The sequence below is a fragment of the Nicotiana attenuata genome, chromosome 2, assembly GCF_001879085.1.
Source record: "Nicotiana attenuata strain UT chromosome 2, NIATTr2, whole genome shotgun sequence".
NCBI classification, from domain to species: domain Eukaryota; kingdom Viridiplantae; phylum Streptophyta; class Magnoliopsida; order Solanales; family Solanaceae; genus Nicotiana; species Nicotiana attenuata.
The window spans coordinates 38,554,837-38,579,395 of record NC_031990.1 but is presented as its reverse complement, the minus strand read 5'-3'; the positions used below and the strand labels follow the sequence as shown (position 1 = coordinate 38,579,395).

Genomic DNA, 24,559 nt, shown 5'->3' with positions numbered 1-24,559 from the left:
TTGATCCGTTAAGTTACTTAACAAGTCGACAGACCTTCTTTTCTTTTCCAGGAACCACGAACCCTTCAGGTTGTTCCATATAAATTTCTTCCTCCAAATCTCCATTTAAGAAGGTTGTCTTTAAGTCCATCTGATGGATTTCAAGGCCATACACGGCGGCTAACACTATTAACACCCGAGTAGATGTAATCATCGTTACCGGCGAGTATTTATCAAAATAATCATGACCTTCTCGTTGTCTAAATCATTTGACAACTAATCTTACCTTATATTTGTCAATAGTACCATCATCTTTTATTTTCCTTATGAAAATCCATTTATAATGCAAAGGTTTATTTCCTGGAGGAAGATCAACCCATTCCCAAGTATGATTACTTAATATGGATTCTATCTCACTATTGACTACCTCTTTGCAATATTGTGCTTCGAGGAAGACAATGTTTCTTTAAACGTTTGAGGCTCATTTTTCAAGAAAAATATCAGAAAATCCGGTCCAAAGGAAGTAGATATCCTTTGACGTTTACTACGTCTTGGATTTTTCTAATACAACGTACTTTCCTTTGCTTCTTCCCGAGTTCGTTTAGATATTTCACTAGACGACTCACATTCCTTTTTATACGGATAAATATTCTCAAAGAATTCAGCATTATCTGATTCGATAACCGTATTAATATGAATGTCGGAATTTTACAATTTATGAATCGGAAAACAATATGCCTTACTATTCTTGCATATATTATAAAAACGGAATCAACAGTTTTCGATCCAATTTTTTATCCTTTTGGGTTTAAGAACTTGTACTTTACCCAAATACCCCCCACACTTGGAAATATTTCAAGTTAGGTTTTCTTCTTTTCCATTTTTTATATGGAATGGAATGTGTCTTGCTATGNATTATTTACTAAGGTTTTAGGTTTTTCTTTCTTTCCTTATTTTTTATATGGAATGGAATGTGTCTGCTATGGGGAACGTGAATGAGTATTCGGTAAGCTGTAAGCATACGCCTTACCCCCCCCCCCCCACACACACAATTTTGGGTAAACCAGAACTTATCAACTAGGCATTTATCGTCTCCTTTAACGTTCTACTCTTTCTTTCCGCAATTCCATTAGATTGCGCTAACTAAGGGGCAATCGTTTGATGAATAATGCTATATTCCTAACATATTTCTTCAAGCGCCGCCTCTATTACTTTGTAGATCCAAACACATGAACTGTTGTTGTGTCATAACAGCGCCAGAATAAATGGTGAAGTTTTTAATCTTCAAGCCGAGTAATATGTGACACAATCAAATTTAATAAACGATGAAGTTTTTAATCTTCAAATCGAATAATAAATTAGAGTAGAAAATTACTAAGATTTTAATCTCCAAAACGAGTATAAAGTCACTTAGACTTTAATTTCCGACAAATGAGTAGAAAGTCACGAAGACTTTAATCTCAACGAACGAGTACAGAATCACGCAGATTTTGATCTCGAAGCAGGAGTAGAAAATCATGAAGATTTTACTCTCCAAAATAAGAATAGAAAATCACAAGGATTTTATCTCTTCAAATGGTTTTCCAACTAAACCATGATAGTATTTAAACAGTTCAATAGTTTCATATTTTTCTCTAACCAAAAACATATATGTTCTTCTTTACATATCACATATTCATGATCTCAAGAATACTTTCAAGTATCAATGTAAGCCTAATTCATATTTTACAACATTGAAAATAATCTTCCACATAATTTATGCATGTTACCAAATTCTATATCAACTACTAATAGTTTTTCATATGGTCAAAGGAATAACAAATTAACCGCAAATACATGTTATTCCTACTCATGCACACATTCTAAATAAGAAATATGAGATCATCACATAATAAATATCTACCCTAAAATTTATAGAAGTAAGATATTGATAATAGGTGAATTTGACTACAATCACACCTTAAATAATCACCTTCTTGTGTAGTTTTAATGCTAAAAGTGATGACAAAATACTCTTATTAGTGCTTTTCATGATTTGTAGGTGACATATGTATAAGGAAGGCTAAGGAGCAGTTTTGGAGTTAAAAGTGATGAAAAAGAGGCCAACTGTGAAATTTCCCAAGTGACCCATGCAAAACAGGCCGAAGATTCAGAATATTGGATCCACCGCGGTTCCACCGCGACCGCGGCAGAACCGCGGTGGAAGCAGTTGCAGAAGATTGAGAATCCGCGAGGGTGTTTGGCCGCGGTTCTACCGCGATCGCGGCAGAACTGCGGAAGGCGCAGAAACTTCGGGGACCAAAGTGTCAATTACAGGATTTTTAGACCTAAAACCTATTTAAAACACTAGACTTCGCCCAAGAGAGGCATGTATTGATTTTTTAAGGTTTCTTAGCAAGGAAAACCATTGTGAGAGAATACTCTAATCATCTTTCTTCTTTTCTTTTGATTTTTATGATAAATTCAATCTTAGTTTATTTTCCCATAACCATGAGTAGCTAAATTCCTTGTCTAAGGCGTTGATGGAACCTATTGGGTTATGAACTTCTTGTTTATGTGATAATCTCTATTTATTCAACTTCGTGTTCGTTGTAGTTAATTGACAGGATCCTCAATTAGCCGTGCCTATTTAGTGTGCATAACTTGGAAAAGAGTGCATATTTAGGGTATTGTTGGACAACACCACTCCTAGATTATTAGAGGAATCTATAATTGCGGGTTTAAAGGCGGGATTAGGAATAACGAAGCCTTGGGTGCAATCTAAATTGAAGTGTGCTAAATAAAGCAAGCTAGTGTATCTCGGGAGAGTGCAATAGTAGATTACTGTGATTACTCGGGAGAGATTTGCGGTAAGATTAGCGTTCATGATTGATAGAGATGTGTGGGTAAATTTGTATGAGCATAAACAGAAGGGATTCCATCAATAGGGGAATTCATTGCCTTAGCTTTGTCCCATAATTGTTTACAACCTTATTAATTTAGTTACAGCCATTTAGTTAATTGCAAGCTAGTTGTTAAAGAACACTCAACTGAGAATTTGAATATTTGGGAAGCTGGTTTTGAAGAATTAGTGGGTCTGAAGATAGTGGTTGATAGGTTAACTCTCTGTGGATTCGACCCTGGGTGTAATACTCGGGTTATATTTGCAACGTCCGCAGAGTCCCTTTTATAAGGCATAGTTGGGCGTGATCATATATCAATAAAAAACTTTAAAGAAAGAGCTACAGATAATAATTGAAAGCTGCTCAAGTGAAGTTCTTATATTCTAGTTTCAAATTAAAATAAAATCATCTAAATATTTTTCTAATAATGTTACAAAATGGAGAACTAAAAATAATCAGATAATAATTGTACTAATAAGACTTTTACTACAACTAGTTAATAAGTTCTGATTTTGAAGCTGGAAAACATCCCTTACTTGAAGAACTGAAAAATCAGAATCAATCAATACATCCATAAAGAAAAGATTGACCAAAAGTCATTTAATTAATATTGTTTCAATTATTTAAGTTTCACAACAAAGATTTAGTCCACCCATACCAAAATTAATTTAAGTGAAGGTGTTATTATTCGAGGAGCAAAGAGTTTTCTTTTTCTTCATTACAATTTCTCAAACTTTTTAAATATTTTGAGGAGTTCTTGTTTCCCCTTATGACTTTGTATCTATTTTGGTATCACCTTGAGGTTGTTTTATTTTAAAAAAATTAATATCTCATAGAGATAATTTGATTTAGATATACATCTTGATAACTAGGACTTAAGTATGTTATAATTCCCTTAGAGTACATTTCCCCCCATTGTTTTTAGAGCAAAATATAAAATTGACATGATCAGCTGAAACTAATTGTATTCGCTCGCCAAAAAGTGCATAAAATATATATATATATATATATTTTGTATATAATACACAAAATAAGAGCCCGTTTGGATATAAGAAATTTTTTCCTTTTTTTCAAATTTTCAATTTTTTCCGAAATCAACGTTTGTTTATAAAATTTCCAATTATCACTTGAAGATGCATTTTGAAAAATTTCGAAAATTTGAAACTCCAAAAAGATGTTTTTCAAAATTTTTACTCAAATCACTCACAAAACTTCAAAAACAACCCAAAATTCTATTCATGTCCAAACACAACTCTAAATTTCCAATACCATTTTCACTTGAAATTTTTTTCACCTTTTTTTGGAATTTTACAATTGTTATGTCCAAACGCCCACAAAATATTTATTTGCTACTTATTATTTTTTGAAGTGGCTAAAAATATACATTTTTAAGGCTAATGATATGAAAATCTAACTGTCATAATGCAGAAAGAAAGAGGCTCTCTTTTATGCAGAAATATACAAAGGGAGTACTTCACTTCCAAACCTGTTAGGAGTAAGAATTAAACCTTCATCTTTTTCATGCTTTCCTTTTGTTCGCAAGAGATTCTACTTTTACAAATGATGCTTTCTGGATAAGCCAAGATTTCTAGGCGATTCTGCCATTTGCTTCTTCCCTTGATTGAGCTTTGTCTTTGCGCTTCATTCAAACTTGCGTTTTGTCTTTTTCCTTTCAACACCTGCTGTTATATTGGAATATATATACCATGATTTCTGACATTGACTGCTGCTATTGTGATTAATATCTTGACTGGTCAAAATAACTCCAGACAAATATAAGATGAAAACTTGCAAAACAGCTTTTGCGTTCTGCCAAAGCCTACAAAAGAAATAAATATCGCAAGACTCAAAAAAAAATGATGTTCTTGCTCTTTGTCCAAATTGGAAGATGTGAATTTAGAAAAAAGACATTTTGTGGGGGCATTCCGAGAATCGAACTCGGGACCTCTCGCACCCAAAGCGAGAATCATACCACTAGACCAAATGCCCTTTGATATGTTATTGATCAGTACTTACTTTATATATTACGGCAGCTTAGTTTTTGCACACCGCATTGTAGTTACCTAATACTAAGAATACTGATCGGTTATTCCTTTGTGGTAAAGAATTTTGTTGTTTCAGTTTTTTCCTAAAGGAAACGGATAATATACTGATTATAAATACTAATGAATTCACCAATAAGATACACTCACCAAGCTCACATTGATACGAATCCAGTTGCAGGACGCTTGGGGTGATGGTATCTTGTGCTTGCGCAGGAGTACCTGGTCGTTATAGTTAGTTGGGAAGGAGGTTAGAAGAAGTTTGCGTAATAGTTAGTTTAGTCCCAATTACTTTTAAGTTATAGTTATTGTAATTACACATTCACACCACACATTTAGACTAGGCAAGCACATTAGGTCCAGCTTTGTTGCCATTTCTGGGCATTGTCCGTACAGCATTAGCTAGGTCAATTAAGGGTGACATACTATAAATTATAATGTTCTTCTCTTCTTCAAATATGAAAAATACACACTATCCTTAATTGCTGCTCTCATTTTATCGCATTTCTCTGTTTTTTCTTCTTTTTTCCTTCTTCATTTTACTGTTTCATTACCTTTCCTGCCTTCTTCTCTTTAATTTCTGCTGTTAAGCTCAGTTCATATCAGTGGTATCAGAGCAAATCTTGGCTCTGCGGGTACAATGACCATCAATATGGATGAGGTTATGGAGACACTCAAGAAAATCTCCACAGAGGTGTTGAATGTAGCAGCAAAGCAGGAACAGTTGGAGGCTGCTCAAGAACAAACTTGTAGAAATCAAGAAGAAGCTTTGAGTGAGATGAGAGAGGTACTCAATGAAGTCATACATGATGGGAAGAGGCCTGAGAGAGACAAACCAGCAACCTATGGTGGAGGTGAGCTCTATTCTCCTAATGATAAGCCTTTTGAGTTTGGAGATCTAGCTTCACCTAGCTTGCAGAGGGTTAACAGCCCTGCTGTGGTTAGCTCTAGTAGTAATCCCATTGCTGTTGTCCAAATTAGAGCTACTTCTGTGCCTATGGCACAAACCTCAGCCTTGCCCTTGAACCCTAGCTCTTCACCATATAACCTCCCTGCACGAGCAGTACCCACACAACTTGCCCCCTTCCAAACATTCAGCTCTCAACCACAGCCTCCTCCACTTCCTAGAACCACTACAATGCCACTCCCACCTCTTCACAACCAAAATAGCTTGAGTAGGAGTTATCCACAGGCTTCCTTTCTGTACCAAGGCTCACCTATGGCTATACCAGTACCCTATAATCATTATGCTCAACACACTCAGTTTCCACCTGCCTATAGTACCCAAACTACTCATATATCCCCTCCCCTGTACCACCAGGTACCTTACCTCCCTACACCACCCGCTTATCAACCTGCTCCCTCGAATGGTCACCTACAGAATTCCTCATATAACTCCACCACTACCTTGCCTAATATTCCTTTTGCTAAGTACCATAAGGTTGAATTTCCTAAGTTCAGTGGTGATGACTTGAGGACTTGGTTGTATAAGGTGGAACAATTTTTTGCTGATGAGGATGTTACAATTCAGCAGAGAATGAAGTTGGTCTCTATGCATTTTGAGGGGGATGCATTGCAATGGCACTTGGGTTACATGAGAAGTAAAGCAAGCTGCCTCTTCCCACTTGGGAAGAGTACTTATGGGCACTTTGTGACAGCTTTGGAGCTGAGTACTCTGACCCCATGACTGAGCTCATGAATGTCAAGCACACAGGGTCAGTGCAAGACTACCAAAGAGCCTTTGTCAGTGTCATCACTAGGATCAATCTAGCTATTGAGCATGCAATCGATATCTTTTTGAACAACCTGAAACCTGAGCTCAGAGATGCTGTTAGAGTAGGGAACCCTTGTAGCCTGCCTCAAGCTTATTATTTGGCTAGGCTACAGGAAGCCAGCTTTGCTGCCCAAAGTAAAGCCATCAAGGGGCAAACTGCAGTTCATCATTCTACCTTTAAAGCAGCTGTAGGATCAGGATCTAATGGACCTTTTAAAGGAACTGTAACTGCAAACAAGGGGCCAGTCACTGCCCACTTTGACAACAGTAGGAGAAGGAGACTCACTCCAGCTGAGATGGATGAAAAAAGGGCTCAAGGAATGTGTTTCTTCTGTGATGAAAAATTTGTGCCAGGGCATAAGTGTAAAGCAAAGAGGCAGATTTATTCCTTGGAGATTGAGGAAACAGATTCAACTAGCCTTGAAGAGGTAGAACTTGAAGAGGGCATCACAGATCATAGTCAAGAAGAAGAGGCTATAGAAAGCTGTGAGATTTCTTTAGAAGCCCTGCAGGGTTCTAGAGGGTACAAAACTTTGAAAGTCCAAGGGTTCACTGAACACAAACCAATCAATGTTCTCATTGATAGTGGCTCCACACATAATTTCATCAATGAGAAGGCAGCTCAGAGGATTGGATGCAAGGTTTATCAGATTAGTCCTCAAGATGTGTCAGTAGCTGATGGAAGAGTTATACAATCAGTGAAGGGAAGCCAGGGGTTCAAATGGTTGATGCAGGGTGTTATGTTTCAAGATGACTTTCTAGTACTCCCCATAGGAAGCTGTGATGTGGTGCTGGAAATTCAGTGGTTGAGTAAACTAGGGGATATTCAAATCAATTTTGAGAAGCTATATATGAGGTTTGAGTATCAGGGCAAGCAGGTTGCTCTACAGGGCATCCAGCCCTCTTTTAAAACTGTAGAGGTCAAACCTTTCAACAACATTACTGCTTATGATGCCCAAATCTTTATGATCAGGGTATGTCCTTCATCACCTGCTGAAGAGAAGAAGGATAACAGTTTGGAGGAAGAACCAGCTCAAGTGCAAGCATCACTAGAAGAGTATCATGAGCTGTTTCAGGAACCAAGACAGCTACCACCTTCAAGAGGAGTGTTTGACCACCATATTCCTCTAAAGGAGGGCAGCTTTCCTGTGAACTCAAGACCCTATAGATATTCTCCTCTCCAGAAGGATGTAATAGAAAAGATGGTGTTAGAGATGCTACAACAAGGCATAATTCAATACAGTGCCAGCTCTTATGCCTCTCCTGTAGTATTGGTGGGAAAGAAGGATAGCTCTTGGAGGCTATGTGTGGACTACAGGGCCTTGAACAAGCTCACTATAAAGGACAAGTTCCCCATTCCAATTATTGAAGAGTTATTGGATGAGCTGGGGGGTTCAAGGATCTACTCTAAGATAGACTTGAGAGCAGGCTATCATCAAATTAGAATGGCACCCTCAGATATCCAGAAGACAGCTTTTAAGACTCATTCTGGACATTATGAGTACTTAGTCATGCCCTTTGGTCTCACAAACGCACCTTCCAGTTTCCAAAGTTTGATGAATCATATCTTCCAAGCACGCCTCAGGAAGTTCATAGTAGTGTTTTTTGATGACATCCTGGTGTTCAGCAAGCACCTGCAGGAGCATGTGCACCACCTCAGAATTACTTTTGATTTACTGATACAACACCAACTATTTGCTAAAAGGAGCAAGTGTGTGTTTGCAGCCACCAGAGTTGAGTACCTAGGACACTATATCTCAGCAGAAGGAGTAGCTACTGATCCCAAAAAGATAGAAGCTGTACAGATGTGGCAGAACCAGCTAGTCTCAAGCAACTAAGGGGATTCCTGGGGCTAGCAGGCTACTACAGAAGGTTCATCAAGGGGTATGGAGTTCTTAGCAAACCCCTTACTGATCTATTGAAGAAGGACAACCTTAAGTGGTCACCCAAGGCTACTGAAGCCTTCAACAATTTGAAGAATGCCTTGACTTCTGCACCAGTTCTAACCTTGCCTGATTTCTCTATACCATTTGTGGTGGAGACTGATGCATGCAGCATGGGAATAGGGGCTGTATTGATGTAGAAAGGTCAGCCTATAGCCTACCTAAGCAAGGGCTTATCCCCACAGCACCAAGCCTTGTCATTGTATGATAAGGAGCTGTTGGCCTTAGTCATGGCAATAAACAAATGGTCACAATATTTAACTGGCAGGCCCTTCACAGTTAAAACAGATCAAAAGGCACTGAAATTTCTCCTGGAACAGAAGTTGCACACAGGATCACAACTGAAATGGATAACTAAACTCATGCAATATGACTTTGTGATTGAGTACAAAAAGGGAAGGGAGAACAAGGTGGTAGATGCTCTTTCTAGACTGCCATTGGTAGAATTGGCAGCCTTGACACTCTCCACTATCAAGACTAATTTGTTGGATCAGATAATGAAGACTTGGGAGTTAGATGATGAGCTTGTAGCAATTATTGAAACCCTCAAGAGGGAAGGGGGAGAATCAAAAGGGTACACCTTTGTGCATAACCAGCTAAGAAGAAATGGAAAGTTAGTAGTGGGGCCTGATGAACAACTGAGAAAAGAGATCATGAAACTATGGCATGATTCCCCTACTGGAGGTCATTCAGGCATAGATCACACCTACAGGAGAATAGCTGCACTCTTCTACTGGAAAGGGATTAAAGATGATGTTCAGGTGTATGTCAAGGAATGTGATGTATGCCAGAGGCACAAATATGAGACAGTACCTTATCCTGGTCTCCTACAACCACTCAAGATTCCCTCATTAGCTTGGAGCAGTATTAGCATGGATTTTATTGAAGGGTTGCCCAAGGCCAAAGGGAAGACAGTGATATGGGTGGTGGTAGATAGATTGACCAAATATGCTCACTTCATAGGAGTGGCTCACCCTTATACTGCCTCTGATATTGCTAAGCTCTTTATGGAACATGTATTCAGATTACATGGGATGCCTGAAGACATAGTGAGTGATAGGGATCCTATCTTCACTAGTAAGCTATGGCAGGAGTTATTCTCCATGAGTGGGGTCACTCTCAGCACTTCTACAGCTTACCATTCACAGTCTGATGGACAAACAGAGGTGGTTAACAGATATTTGGAGACTTACCTCAGGTGTTTTTGTTCGGATTCTCAAAAGGATTGGTCCTCTTACCTAGCAGCAACTGAGTGGTGGTACAACACCACCTTTCACTCCTCTATTCAAACCACCCCTTATGAGGCCTTATATGGTCAACCTCCACCATCTCACTTACCATATATCGCAGGGGATTCAACCATGGAAGAAGTGGACAGAAATTTGCTGACAAGAGAATTCAAGTACCAGCTGTTACAATATCATTTACAAAGGGCACAACAGAGAATGGTTGATCAAGCTAATAGACATAGGAGTGATAGACAATTCAAGGAAGGGGACTGGGTTTACCTCAAGGTACAGCCTTATAGGCAAGTGACACTTTCAGGCACTCATTTTTCTAAACTCTCAGCAAAGTATTATGGTCCTTACCAAGTCTTGCAAAAGATTGGTAGTGTGGCATATAAGCTATCCATGCCATCCCAGCTCCTACTTCATCACACATTTCATGTCTCTCAGCTTAAACCTTGCTATAAGCTCCCTGACACTATTTCACACCCTCCCATAATTGACATCTCCAGCCTATACTGCCCTCAACCTCAACAAATTCTTGACAGAAGGATGATCCAAAAGAGGAACAAAGTTGTCGCGCAAGTGTTGGTTCAATGGGATAAGACAGCACCAGATCAAGCTACTTGGGAAGATTACCATTCTCTCAAAATCAGGTTCCCTACATTCCTTCCTTGAGGACAAGGAAGATTTTAACGGGGGGATCTGATACGAATCCAGTTGCAGGACGCTTGGGGTGATGGTACCTTGTGCTTGCGCAGGAGTACCTGGTCGTTATAGTTAGTTGGGAAGGAGGTTAGAAGAAGTTTGCGTAATAGTTAGTTTAGTCCCAATTACTTTTAAGTTATAGTTACTGTAATTACACATTCACCCCACACATTTAGACTAGGCAAGCACATTAGGTCCAGCTTTGTTGCCATTTCTGGGCATTGTCCGTACAGCATTAGCTAGGTCAATTAAGGGTGACATATTATAAATTGTAATGTTGTTCTCTTCTTCAGATATGAAAAATACACACTATCCTTAATTGCTGCTCTCATTTTATCGCATTTCTCTGTTTTTTCTTCTTTTTTTCCTTCTTCATTTTACTGTTTCATTGCCTTTCCTGCCTTCTTCTCTTTAATTTCTGCTGTTAAGCTCAGTTCATATCACACATTGAGAATTGGACAAAAGTGAATCTTTGGTTTCATGGTTTGATGATTTTGGAGAAATGTCAACTACTCTTAGTTTAAGTTAAAAGTACTAATAAAGAACTTTTTTTTAAAAAACAACCGCCAAAGCCATATGTTACGAGGATAAATACATTTTGTCTTGTTACAGTCATTTAATTACGAGGAATTTTCAGAAACCAATATTGTTTAGTAACTACTAACTTCCTATAGCTACAATATACATAATTACTTCCTATAGCTACTATTAAGCTGTTACGGTAGTGTATTCGCTGCGCCTAAAAATCAGGGCAGTCCAGCTGTACGCGCATGTATTCACATGTATTCGCGTCATGTATTCATGAATACAGTAATGACAATCACCTTAAAAATAGGTATGTCCAGCTCTTTAAGAGAGAGGAAAAACATAAATAGCATATTTCATGCCTTATTTCATACCCCAATGGTAGTATATACCCTAAATACTTATTTTGCTATAAGATATAAAAGGTAGATATAGAAAATGATATTTTAAAAGAATTTTGATTTATAATAAATAAGGTTTATACCTTTGCTATAGGAGGTAAAATTTCCTTTAATTATTCTTCCAAGCGATCGAACTTAACCAGTCGAAATTCCATTAACTCCACAAATTCAATGTCCATCCTTATTAAAGAAAAAATAGAGAAAGAGAAAACAAAAGGCGAGATGAAAAGAATATCTTACGACTTCCATTGGATTTAGTAACACAATGTACAATAAAACGATTAATGCATTAAGCTTAACAAAACCTATCCAGAAACGAATTCTTAAGCAGTTGGCTAAACATGAGAATGCAATTTCTGAAAGTTTATATCTATAATGATGCTCGTTAGCATCTCAGAAAATGGGACCACTGATCATCGTTGCCGAGGCGCCCGCTTATAATCAACCTCAAACCGTAGTATGGGGTGACTGTTCTGTGCGCAGAAATTAATAGAACTACATGAAAAGGGAAGGATTTAACTAGCTGGTTCATATCTACATACACAATCATAAATATTCCCTTTAACCAACTTTTGTGCCAACCGCTGATTCTTCACCATAGCAAGCTGCAAAATCACATACAGCATGTCAAAGAAAACGAGGAACAAAGAGAGCGCTTTATACTTTTAACAGTATTCCACGTCCCACATATTCAAAGTACCAAATGTTTATGAGCTCTTAATCTGTTCAATAATAGGAGATCATGCCTAAATAAAATATGAAACAAAGCTCAGTTTAACTTATTCATTCATGGAAGGTACTTTATCGAATCTCCATTAGATATCCACGAGATCTAGATCTATGAAGATATGCAGAAACCATCTTTAAAATGTTTTCTGAGACAGGTAGAATCATTACCTTTAGAGCATCACATTTGAACTTTGCATTATAGTTGGTATGCAAAGATCGGCCCATCCCTTCCAGAATTACCTGCATCACCAAAAAAAGAAGAAAAAAAACACATCCTCATGAGTTGTGCTTATTTGCTGAATGATATAGTTTGTACGTTTAGGGTATAAAAGAAAGGAGCAGAGCACTGTACCAGATCCGCATCTTTGGCTGCAGCTGCTAACTCTGAGCTCACTTGCCTCAAGTCTATGCATGGACTGCCACATCCATTCTCCACAACCATCAGAGGAACAGAGGGCGTATCTTCCTTATAGCCGTCTTGGATGTTACTCATTGCATCCACAAGTAAGCCTCCTGCTTCAGCTGCCCCTCGAAGAATATCGCAGTGCTATAAGCCAAAGCAATATTACCGAGCTAATGAGGTATTATGTACAAAGAAAAGAGGGGAAGGGAGAGAGAAAGCTTTAAGACATTTTACTACAAATATGCCTTAATAGTACATAGATTCATTTTCTTTTAGAGAACAAGGTAAAAAAGCATTCTTTCTCCAAAAAGGCGAAGGAGTTCAGCAAGAGGAGCTATATGTCTCATTATAACTAATAGCAATTTCTTGGAAAACATTTTGATAACCAAGAGAGAGAACTTTATTAAAAATAAAATTCCATACACAGAGAGAAAGTGAGAAGAAAAAAACTATGGTTATAGCTCTGATTTTTTCCCTGTACTTTGTGAAGCAATTTCTTGAAAATCAACATACCTTAGCAGCCTCAGCAACAATATCGGGCAACTCCATTGCAGTAACATCATTTAGTGCAGGAAGTGAGTTCGCTACCAGCACAACCTGCATAAAATTTCTGAATATATGATTTTTGGAACCTAAAAAGTTCAGCTTATACGATAGGAGATAGGACAGGATCATACAGAGCAAACAAGGTAGCAATTGAAAGTGGTTATTACGTGTTAAATGAACATTTATCTTGTACATTATCAGATGTGAAATAGTATCTCTAATTTAATAAAGCTTAGATAATGGAAATGTAAGGTAATTTACCATGAAGCAAAACATTTTTTTTGTTAAGAACATTGAATAAATTAGATTCATTTAAAAGGCAACACATTCAAAAACTTAGATTCATTTAAAGGCAAAACATTCTAAAATTTATATTCATAAAAAGGCAAACCATACTTCAGTCCCACGCCGGAGAAGTTCCCTTGCAAGAGGAAGCATCCCTAAAACAATATCCGCACCCGAGTTGTCAACAAAAAGCAGCGCTCTTTTATGTGGCTGAGGCTTTCTCTCTCCAGACCCTAACATTCTCACTTTAAAAGCATCAAAATCATCCACCTGAACACAAGAATGGCATTCAAATGCACGTTTTCTAGCAGTAATAAAAAAAACAACATTAATATATTTTTTCCTTTCACTTGCCCGCCATGGTCTTTGCATCTTCTTGCGACTCATTCTGTAGATCTCAATAATTGTTCCTTTGTGATAGAGATCAACACAGGCACGTGATCCCCAATCAAAGATATTCGCAGCAAGAACACCTTCGATTAGTGTAAGTAGTCTCATATCCTACAAGATAGAAACTAGATGTATTAGCAAATAAAATAAAAATACAAAGCATATATTTAATGATCTACCTAACCTACTTCAACGAGGAGAAAGGGAAGAAAAAGTAACAAAGGAAATATGCGAAAATACATACCTCAGTCATGCTGTCAAGCTCCAGCAGAAGATCAGGTAAAACTGCAAGTGAAGCTTCATTCTCCCTGTAAAATATTCCATGGAGCTGGTACGATAAGCATATTTGCTTCCAAGATAATAGAACAAGAATATGTCCTTCCATATGAAGATACCTTTGTTTAATGGTTCGGTATGCATCAAAAAAGTGAAACTCTCTCAAGCATTCTTCTCTTAGCTCCAAAAGGTTGGCGAGTCCTAGCTTTCCATAAGCTGCAGGTTCCTCCATCAATCTGTTAACAAAATAGATAGTCTTTTAAAGCAACTTTACAAATACTATTGGTAAGTGTTAACACTCCTATTAGCTCTATACACTCCTGATTTTTCACTAACAAAGTTAGTTCTTCCACTTTTGAATTTCTCTTTTCAAGATCTAGAGTTAAGGTAATTATCTTATGAGCTAAGAGTGAAGTAGTTCCGCTCTTTATCTTAGAGATATAGCCTTAGGTCCTGTTTATTTTCATTAAGATTAAGATATCTTAATCTGAATAGACATTTGAATATTATAGCATTTAGACCTAAACACTGAATAAATGACTGTGTTTTCAGTATCTGAATGTGGGTAGTTTATCTTTGTTTAAAAACTACTATAGAATTCACAGAAATTACAAATAAATATTATATCCACAAAATAGTACAAAATATATTAATTAACGTGATGTTATATAAATTGTTTTCTTTGATGAAACACACTCAAAAAGCTAGCAGAGATGGTTGGCAGTGGATGGCGGTCGCGATGATAGTCGTAACTGTATTATATAAGATCAATAAACTCACAAATGTCCTACAGAAGAACAAAAAATTATTACAAGATTAATTAACATAGTTATTACAGGATCAATAAACTCAAAGGACTACATAACAATAGGGGGAAAAACATCTAGAGATGGATATGGAACAGGGAATACAAATAATACCTAGCCAAGTGTGCTGAAAATGCCCGAGCAAATGCATCACCCCTTCTTTTTGCATCGTCAGTTCCACCCTCACTAGCTACTGCCTGAAATTCAAGTATTAGCTTCTCAAACCATGAAAATATGGGAGACTTTGCAAGTTAGTATAGAACAATTATAAATAGTTTGATGCACATCGTACAATTCAAAACAAATGACAATTATTTCCCTTTATTGTTCAAAACAATCAAAAGATTGGGTATGACATTTTATGAAATTGAATGAACAGTTGAAGCACAAATTAGTTCCTCGACCTAGGGGCAGGGACAAGAAGAGATGGAAATCTTCAATTTTAACCTCTCAAACCTAGTTTTTGCCTGAACAAGAAAGATTTCAGGTAAGGCTTTAACCCTATTAGAACTTTCAAGTCAACCTTTACATCTTTTTCTAACAAGATAATATACATCAAGCCTCCTCCTTGGGCTGCCACTGTGTTTTACCAAAGGAGCTTTCGTGGAGGCATTTAAAAAATACTGCAGTCTTCCTCTCTTGGGCTGAAACAAGGATTTTGACATGATTAAATGGTCAATGTTTTACCTTGTCAACAAGGTCCGACAAATGCTCAGATAATACAGTGAACCAGTACCTACAGAACAGCTGAATTTTAGTCTAAGAATCAGAAATAATGGACCAAATAATAGAAAGCAGGCTTGTTTGACTACTACAGAAAAAATAAAGCAAGTTCTTAGTGTGTAATTTAACTTACTCTAGTTCACCGTGATCTGAGAGGTCTATGGTATTTGGCTCGTATCTGCAAAAGACCAATTCAAAACTCTGGTTAAAAAACACAATATTCTTCAAACCATTGTTCTAGAAATACTTAAAAACACAATATTCTTCAAACCAGTAGTGCCCAGAAATAGTAATACAATTTTTGCCCTGTCAAGTACCCTCTACATCTACACAAACGATGAAAGATTTGGAAAAGAATGGGGCATTTCTAAAACTTTTAATATGAGAGTACGCTGCGAGCTAACCAAGTCAGGAAACCAAGATAAATAAACAGTGACAGCCCCTTCGAAGGAAACAAAGAAATGGAACAAAATTACGAAGAAGCTAACTAGAAGTAAGAAACGTAACAAAAAATAACCAGAATGTACGGAAAGACAACGACTGCAACTAGGAATTATGAAAAACCAGCTCAGCTAAAGAGCTGCACCTTTTGTTGAACCACACAAAATATGCAAAAGATCTGCCAAAAAGATCATCTTTCAGTAATCACTTACGTTCTTGGATCTGCTAAAAGTGGGAAAACCTCCAAAGATGGGACCAGATGCAGTACCCCAACATTTAATTTGCTCGCATCAGGTCGAAGAACTCCTTTAGATGATGGAACTTCAAAGCCTCCAAGGCCGGTAGTAGCTGGTGGAGCCATTGGAACAGGAGCAGTAATTTCAGTTCCCTTTCGTACAAATTTCTCCATCCACGATATCTGAAATAAAAAAATAGTGTTAATGAGAGAACAAATTTCAAGCTATATGATCATAACCCCCGAAAATTGAACCAGGTTACCTGCTAGCTTTAGCTTCTATAAATTCAGATTTCAATACAGCTTGTCAAGCAACTGTGGAGTAAACTAGAAAAGCGGGACTGTACACCTTATAGTTCACTAATCTGATTTATCAACTCCCCTATCAGAATGGTAAAAGAAGAAGTCTCCAAAAATAAATCAATTCCCAGAAAAATTAAACCAGTTTACCTGCTGATTTCAACTTCTATAAATTCAAAATTCAATACAGCTTGTCAAGAAACTATGGAGAAGAAGAAGGAAAAGATCAATATCCTCAAATATTAAACCTCTTACCTGCTAACTTTACCTTCTATAAGTTCAAAATTAAATAAAGCTCGTCAAGCAACTATGGAGGAGGAGGAGAAAAAGCAATTAATTACAGAAGGAATGTTTCTCCAACCATCTTGACAAGCAACTCTTTACCTATCCTCAAAACAGCATTAACAACAAGATTATTCATATTAATTGCGGGGTATATTGGACTGAGTCAGTTTAGTAAGGTAACTGGAAACCTTTACTCAACATATCAAGCTTCAACTTATATAGCCAACTTCATGTGCCTTTTCCCATGCCACTTCCCATTATTCTACTTGTATGTATTTTTGGTCATAAACGGGTACCATTTTCCCACCGTTGCTATCATTATCACAAAGTGGTTACCCCACAGAATATATGCTTTGTAGCTTTAGGCATTTATTCCTTATTTAACACAAAAAGAAATTATACTCCTCATGAAACAAAAGTTTTCATGTCTTGCATTCAGAGCTACTTGCAAAAATCTGTGACATAAGAAGCAGCTTAGAAACTCCATTCGAGAGCAAGAACTATATTGTCAAATCAGTCACTTTACGGAACATTTTCAGGGCATTTCAAATTGTTGAAGGACGCTACTGATAACAGTCTAAGTCATACATAAAACTTATCACACTCAAACCCATTACTTAGTGCACGAGAGTTTAAAACTTTAAAGTAATACTTGCCTTCTCATTCAAATCTCCCAGCGGTGGGCCATGAACATTCCCTCCAATGTATGGTGCACCCATCGGGAATCTTTCCACTAACTGATGGACCATCAGGTCATCTAAACCATGCTTTTCGTAGCTCATAAATGCACCCAGAGCTCCCAAGAAACCTTCATGTCGCAAAAACATAGCTTGTGCGTCTCCCTTGGACCTATTGAAAGATTTGGTGCAAGGGTGATATTAATGAAGAGATAATAATGAAAGAAAGGAATAAGCACATGCTTTGGAGGAAAGAAAGAACTTATAAAAGACCTAGTGATTGTGTTTAAATAATGATGCCTAGTATAAAATATCAGTTTCTCACCAGAACTGAACAGCAAAAGAGATTGTGTCCATAGTGTAAGCGTGACCTCGTATGAAAAATCCTCCAAAGAATATCCTTTTGAGTCCAAAACGCAGTGCATTAAGATAAGCTATCTAGAAAATGTACAGATAAATTTCATGGTTAGGCAACATATAATAGTACATCAAGCAATGACTCATTTCCTCATTAAAAGGAAGGAATCAGAAATATAGCTAACCACTTTTTTCCTTTTTAGGATAAAGTAAATATAGCTAATAATCGAACAACTGATAATACATGTATCTTGCTATGGAGAACTTGAAAGGATAAATCAAGGGAAGAAATTTGCCTGATTCTCAATTATTCAGGCACTCATCTTGTTTATTTATTGTAGGTTAACTTTTAACAAGATGTCGGTCATATGTAATAGTAAAATGTTGATGTTCTAGAATGTGAACTACAGAAGCATGCAAACAAACGGTTTCTTCTTCCAGTTCCATTCTATGAGATCTATTATTTACAAAATTTGTCACAAACTGTCACTTGCGGACAAAACAGGATAGACTAAAATGTACTTAACCCTATATATCAAACTTGAAGTAAATGCTTTATAGAATTGTAGGGATCTTAACTATGGGATACCTGACCAATATTGTATGAAATCATTCGCAGAAGGGATAGAGAGATATCTTCAGGCTTATAATCTTCAAGCTCCTTGTTTTCTGAAATGGCCTTCCCAAAACTCGAAGCGATTGTTGAAGCTGAAAGTCCAATCTATACAGATATTATAGATCTTGAGTAGATAATCATTAGGATACATAGCAAATATGAACCAAGTAAACTGTTAGAATAGTCATGTAAATAGGAGTAAATAAATAACCCTAATCCAATATATATTAGGAGTAGGACATGTTATGTGTGTATATATATAGGGCTCATTGTAACATATGTCAATACATCAATAATATATTTTCTCCCGTGCTTTCTCACATGGTATCAGCTGGACATTAACAATGCTTTTTTACACGGTGACCTTAAGGATGAAGTTTATATGGAGCAACCACCTGGGTTTGTTGCTCAGGGGGAGTCCCGTGGCCTTGTATGTCGCTTGCGTCGGTCACTTTATGGTCTAAAGCACTCTCCTCGAGCATGGTTTGGTAAGTTCAGCACAGTTATTCGAGAATTTGGCATGATTCAGAGTGAAGCTGATCACTCTGTGTTCTATCGGCATTCTGCCTCGAGTCTCTGTATTTATCTGGTGGTCTATGTTGACGACATTGTTATTACCGGCAATGACCAGGATGGTATTACTAAATTGAAGCAACATCTCTTGCAACACTTTCAGACTAAGGATCTGGGCAAACTAAAGTATTTTCTGGGTATTGAGGTCGCTCAGTCTAGCTCAGGTGTTGTGATCTCACAACGAAAGTATGCCTTAGATATTCTTGAAGAGACAGGAATGACAGGTTGTAGACCGGTTGACACTCCGATGGATCCGAATTCTAAACTTATGCCAAGACAGGGGGAGCCTCTTAGTGATGCTGCAAGATATAGACGGTTGGTTGGTAAATTAAATTACCTTACAGTGACAAGACCTGACATTTCCTTTTCTGTGAGTGTTGTGAGTAAGTTTATGGATTCTCCGTGTGATAGTCATTGGGATGCAGTTGTTCGCATTCTTCGGTATATAAAATCAGCTCCAGGCAAAGGTTTATTGTTTGAGGGTCGAGGCCATGAGCAGATCGTTGGATACTCAGATGCTGATTGGGCAGGATCACCTTCTGATAGACGTTCTACGTCTGGATATTGTGTCTTGGTAGGAGGAAATTTGGTGTCCTGGAAGAGCAAGAAACAGAATGTGGTTGCTCGGTTTAGTGCAGAAGCAGAATATCGAGCAATGGCTATGGCGACATGTGAGCTAATTTGGATCAAACAGTTGCTCAAGGAGTTGAAATTTGGTGAGATTAGTCAGATGGGACTTGTGTGTGATAATCAAGCTGCTCTTCATATTGCGTCAAATCCAGTGTTCCATGAGAGAACTAAACACATTGAGATTGACTGTCACTTTGTTAGAGAAAAGATACTCTCGGGAGATATTGCTACAAAGTTTGTGAAGTCGAATGATCAGCTTGCAGATATTTTCAACAAGTCCCTCACTAGTCCTCGTATTAACTACATATGTAACAAGCTCGGTACATATGATTTATATGCACCAGCTTGAGGGGGAGTGTTAGAATAGTCATGTAAATAGGAGTAAATAAATAACCCTAATCCAATATATATTAGGAGTAGGACATGTTATGTGTGTATATATATAGGGCTCATTGTAACATATGTTAATACATCAATAATATAATTTCTCCTGTGCTTTCTCACATCCTTTATGAAGGGGAATGATGCATGTAAAAGCACTAATCGATTCTTAGTGAATCTCTTATCCTCGAGAAGATTGCGAATATTAAGGGGATTGGCTGGCCTCAGATCCAAATCCTTGTCCCCAGACTGTAATGAAAAAGATAAAACCATGTACTCTTGAGGGACTAGGAGGGTACTTAAAAAACCAAATTGCTGTTGTCTGTCATTTGGCTTTTAATCTTATATAAGAAAATTTTACATGTAACACGAAGCTCAAAGACTCTAAACCTAGTCAAATAGAGGGAAGATAGGAAGAAAATTAAGTCCCCTATATGTACTTTCTTACCCTGTGTCTATCTGCATTGGCAAGTCAAAATTTTGAGCCACCTCCAAAGCATGCATGAAGATATAATCAACAAAGCTCTTGTTTGAGATTCTGACTGGCTTCGTAGCTGGAAATACAGAAACTATTAGAATTATTCACAATCATGGTGCATAAGAACCCCAAATCTTGCAAGACTCACCACATAAAACGTCGTTCAGGCTCTCCTCAGCCTCCTTTTGAGTGACTTCAGTATTAACTGAAAGTCCACTATGATGTGCAACAATACTTTTAAAGGTAACAACTTTCTCAGCTTCTGTATGCAACAGTCAGGAACAACTTTTGGAACCTTAACTTATTATTAATAGAAAGAAACATAAACTCTGATACATATTGACCAAAATTCCAAAGGATATGACTTCAATTCCTTAGTGAAAGCCTCCATGAATGAACCCAGTGTCCACAACGTTCCATTTGGACCCTGCAATAGAATAGCATAGGAGAAAGATGCTAACAAATCCAACAAAGGAAAAAGTTTCTAGAGATATTGCATGCCAAAAGAATAAGCTTTCACTCCCTTATGCCAAATGATATTAACAGATAGATCTTTTGTTCTATATGCAGCCTACAAATTCAGATTTTATCAAAGGCCGCACCTTTTTAGGCGCTGTTAAAGGCCTAATGTGTTGTAGTGATATATCTCATGTACTTGTTTGCAGAAATATTGAGCAATATAAATTCTTCATTACCTTCTCAAGAATCTTTTCAGCTACATGCTCAACTTGTAGTATTCTACCAACTGTTGGTACCAGAGTTTCATGCCATTTGATGTCAAGCTTTTTGTTCAACTTAATTCCGTCGTCAATAAGTAAGATAGCTTTGAAGCAAATAGAAGCACTCGCCTCCAACCCAAAGCGTCGACGAGATTCTTCAACAGCATCCAAGGGTAAGCTTGAGCCATACAGTTCACAAATTTCATTTAGGCCTCTCTGAAAGAAACAGACAGTACTTTAAGAAGAATGCTGAAATAGCAAACGGATAATGTCTAAGAACTGGATCCATGATCATGACAAGCTAACAGAAAGCCACATGAATAAGTAAAAAGAGCAAATGACAAGAACACCTTTGGCTTGTCCTTGGCCAGACAATATGAAGTAATGATTTATAGCACAACCACACTCCTAAAAAGGATGCGAGGGAACTTTTATTTTTATTTATCTCTATGTTATTCTGATAGATCAAACAGTAAAGGAGGAAAAGTACAGCATAGAACCAAGACATATCACATATAAAATGGAAACGTACAATAAGAACGTAATTGTTGCGTGAAAACTCAGGGATCCGGTCATGTTCAATATCATCCCAAGCAAAGTCACGGAAAACTAAGTGTTGAAGACATAATTAGAAGTGTGACCACTTAGGTCTACGTTGACACGATATTGTTCTATGGAAGCGGGCGGTTCCCTAACAGCTTAAGCTTCTACATGAGATGGCCACAAACTTCAACATTAAGTTTCTCTTTCAAAGACACGAGAAAGCTATTACTTTTTACGGAACAACAAAATCCTCCTCGGTTCCTATTATAAACTATAAAGTATAAACACAGTTACTTCAACCATCAAAATTCATATGCCAATTTTTTCATTTTGATACATCCTGGAATGTTTGACACTATTTTACTGATACTACTCTTTGTGACTTTAACAACTTTCAAGAAATTAAATTTGTACAACTATTCAAATTGTAAACATTACGATGATGTTTTCTCTATAAAATTAACAGTTATTCTAACATTTTCTTTTATTGCCACTAATACAATATATAAGCCAAGTAGACATATTAAATAATAGAGAAAGTATATAAACCAAATTAACATGTTATTCTTGCATCTTTTTGTATTTTTACACGGGGGTGGAGGCACAAGTTGACCTATAGGTTCGGCCGAACACGGTAGCTTTTGCTCAAACAGTATATTTGGTGTTTTAAATTCATGAAATATATATAAATATTAAATCTAGAACCCAGTCATTAAACTTGAAATCGTGATCTCAAAATCCAGAACCGATAAAGTTGAAATTCTCGCTCCGCCTTAGTTCTTACTTCTATCTTCGTTGAGTAACGTTAAGACTACTAGTACCTCAGTATCTATACATGGTGAGGGGGAAAAGGGTGCAAAACAAGGTAATTAGGAAACTGTGGCGGGGGATAAGAATAGACCTTGAAGTCGATGGGTTGAAGTGAATCAGATAAAGTGTCGCCTATGATTTCAGAGAAGCAGCTGAGGAAAGGGACAGTGGAGTCGAGCGCCACAATGTTGTGGGCATGAGCATCGACAATTTCTACAATCTCCACTGCTCTTTTGAGCTCTTCAAAATTTTCCATATTTCGTCTTCCGTTTCCAATTTCGGGTCATAAGTTAAGTCATTCGGGGTGTTTACTTCATCTGGTGATGTGAAATTATTAGTCTCTCTAGCTCCTAAACACATTATAGAAAAGACACTTGTAGATTGGAGGTAGTGAGGAAGTCAGCAACGAAATTAGCGAGGATGACTGCGATGCTTTCCCTCAATTATGGATCTAAGATGAAGCACAAGAACGATACTTATATTTTGTGGTGATGACTACGTCAACTTGGGAGTTCGGCCTTGAGTCGCGAACCAAAGTAACTTCTCTCACATTTTCTCTTCTTTAACCTCATCTTACATTAATAGTGTTATACTTCATAAAGTTCAATGCATTCCATAAAGCATCATATTTACTGTCACGGGGGCGTTTTCGGTCCGTCGAAACACTGCCCGTTGTGCAGCACTCAAGTCCCCACTTGACATCAGCCTTCGCCCAATTTTCTTTCGCATTCGAGATTTAACACTTAGAAATAATTCAAGGCAGCATAAAATAAAGGGACACAAGCAGATTTACGGGAAACCCTTTTCCCAACCTTTTATAAAATCAATCACAAAGGAAATTCTCGAGTTTGGCAAGGTGCTGCCACCCTTGGCAGGCACCAACTCACAATAATGACGACAAGTGCACGAATCTGCCCTATAAAAGCCTCCGCCTTAGGCCGCTCGTGCTGCCACTCGTTTGGCAAGGCAATGGCACATATTTTGCCATGCTCAAGCCTTAGTATAGACAACCCTATGCCTATATTTTAGACTATTTCCCTCCCTAGGTACTTAGCCCGTTTTTATGGCTGCTAACATACATATATATAGTGTAGTCAGCCCAAAAGTGTTTCCTATGTTCAGTTGACATCCCTCAACTGACAGGACATGATCCCCATGATCAAAAACGTGTAGAACATGTCTAGAACATGCCCCAAAATCGTGCAAACTCTTGCCAGCTTTTAGGACAAAGCTCAACTGATGCCCATGTGCACAGCATGTGCCCGTAACCGCCATTGACTTTGTCAATCCAAGACTTGCTGCCCCAATTTCATGCCTTGGCTTGGACCAGCACCAATGCCATTATATCCAGTTGCATTGTGCAACAAAATGCCTTGCCATCGCCCACGAACTTGGCCCGTTTGCCGCAACTCAATGCCATGACAAGTCTGCTCGCGCACTGCCTTCCCGTTGCACATTTGCTTGTCCTTGTAAGATCGCCCCTACTTGATTAAGTCTGAACTTTGCCAATGCTAAGCTGATTTTAGCATCAAGTCACCAAGCCTTGATGCCATTCCCGTTGCTAAGTCGTTTGCCCACAATTTACTTAGGTGCCAGCCCGCTCACCTAAGTTATGGCAACACCACATTGCCAATGCCACTACCTCGGCACTAAGCTGCCCCATTTTAGCACCGAGGTCTTTCCCGTTTTGCCTTGTCAAGCTCCCGTCCAGCCCGCCTAGTTCCGTCAAGATCTTGGCCTTTGCTTGCACGCAGCCCACTCATATTTTTGATGTAGTCCGTCACACCATAGCCCTCAAATAGAAGCGTAGTCCGTCACACTTGCCCTTGCAACAGTTTGTTGCCATTGACAACACCCGCATTGTCTTGCATGTTTA

The 24,559-nt window shown here is 37.8% G+C and overlaps 1 protein-coding gene and 1 non-coding gene across 2 annotated transcripts; both read right to left on the bottom strand.

The window, feature by feature from the left end:
• On the bottom strand, positions 4,779–4,850 carry TRNAP-UGG. The gene has a single exon. It is a non-coding gene; the product is annotated as a tRNA-Pro (tRNA).
• On the bottom strand, positions 11,704–23,199 carry LOC109218518 (pantothenate kinase 2-like). The gene is made up of 21 exons (XM_019382889.1): positions 22,775–23,199; positions 21,307–21,546; positions 20,974–21,038; positions 20,760–20,875; positions 20,582–20,687; positions 20,257–20,455; positions 18,523–18,654; positions 17,902–18,014; positions 17,556–17,748; positions 16,292–16,497; positions 15,772–15,816; positions 15,603–15,651; positions 15,030–15,112; positions 14,229–14,345; positions 14,078–14,141; positions 13,798–13,944; positions 13,555–13,713; positions 13,126–13,209; positions 12,562–12,756; positions 12,378–12,449; positions 11,704–12,085 (listed from the first exon to the last, which is right to left on the bottom strand). The coding sequence occupies exons 1-21, from the start codon at positions 22,937–22,939 to the stop codon at positions 11,996–11,998; spliced, it is 2,640 nt and encodes an 879-aa protein (XP_019238434.1). The 5' UTR covers positions 22,940–23,199; the 3' UTR covers positions 11,704–11,995.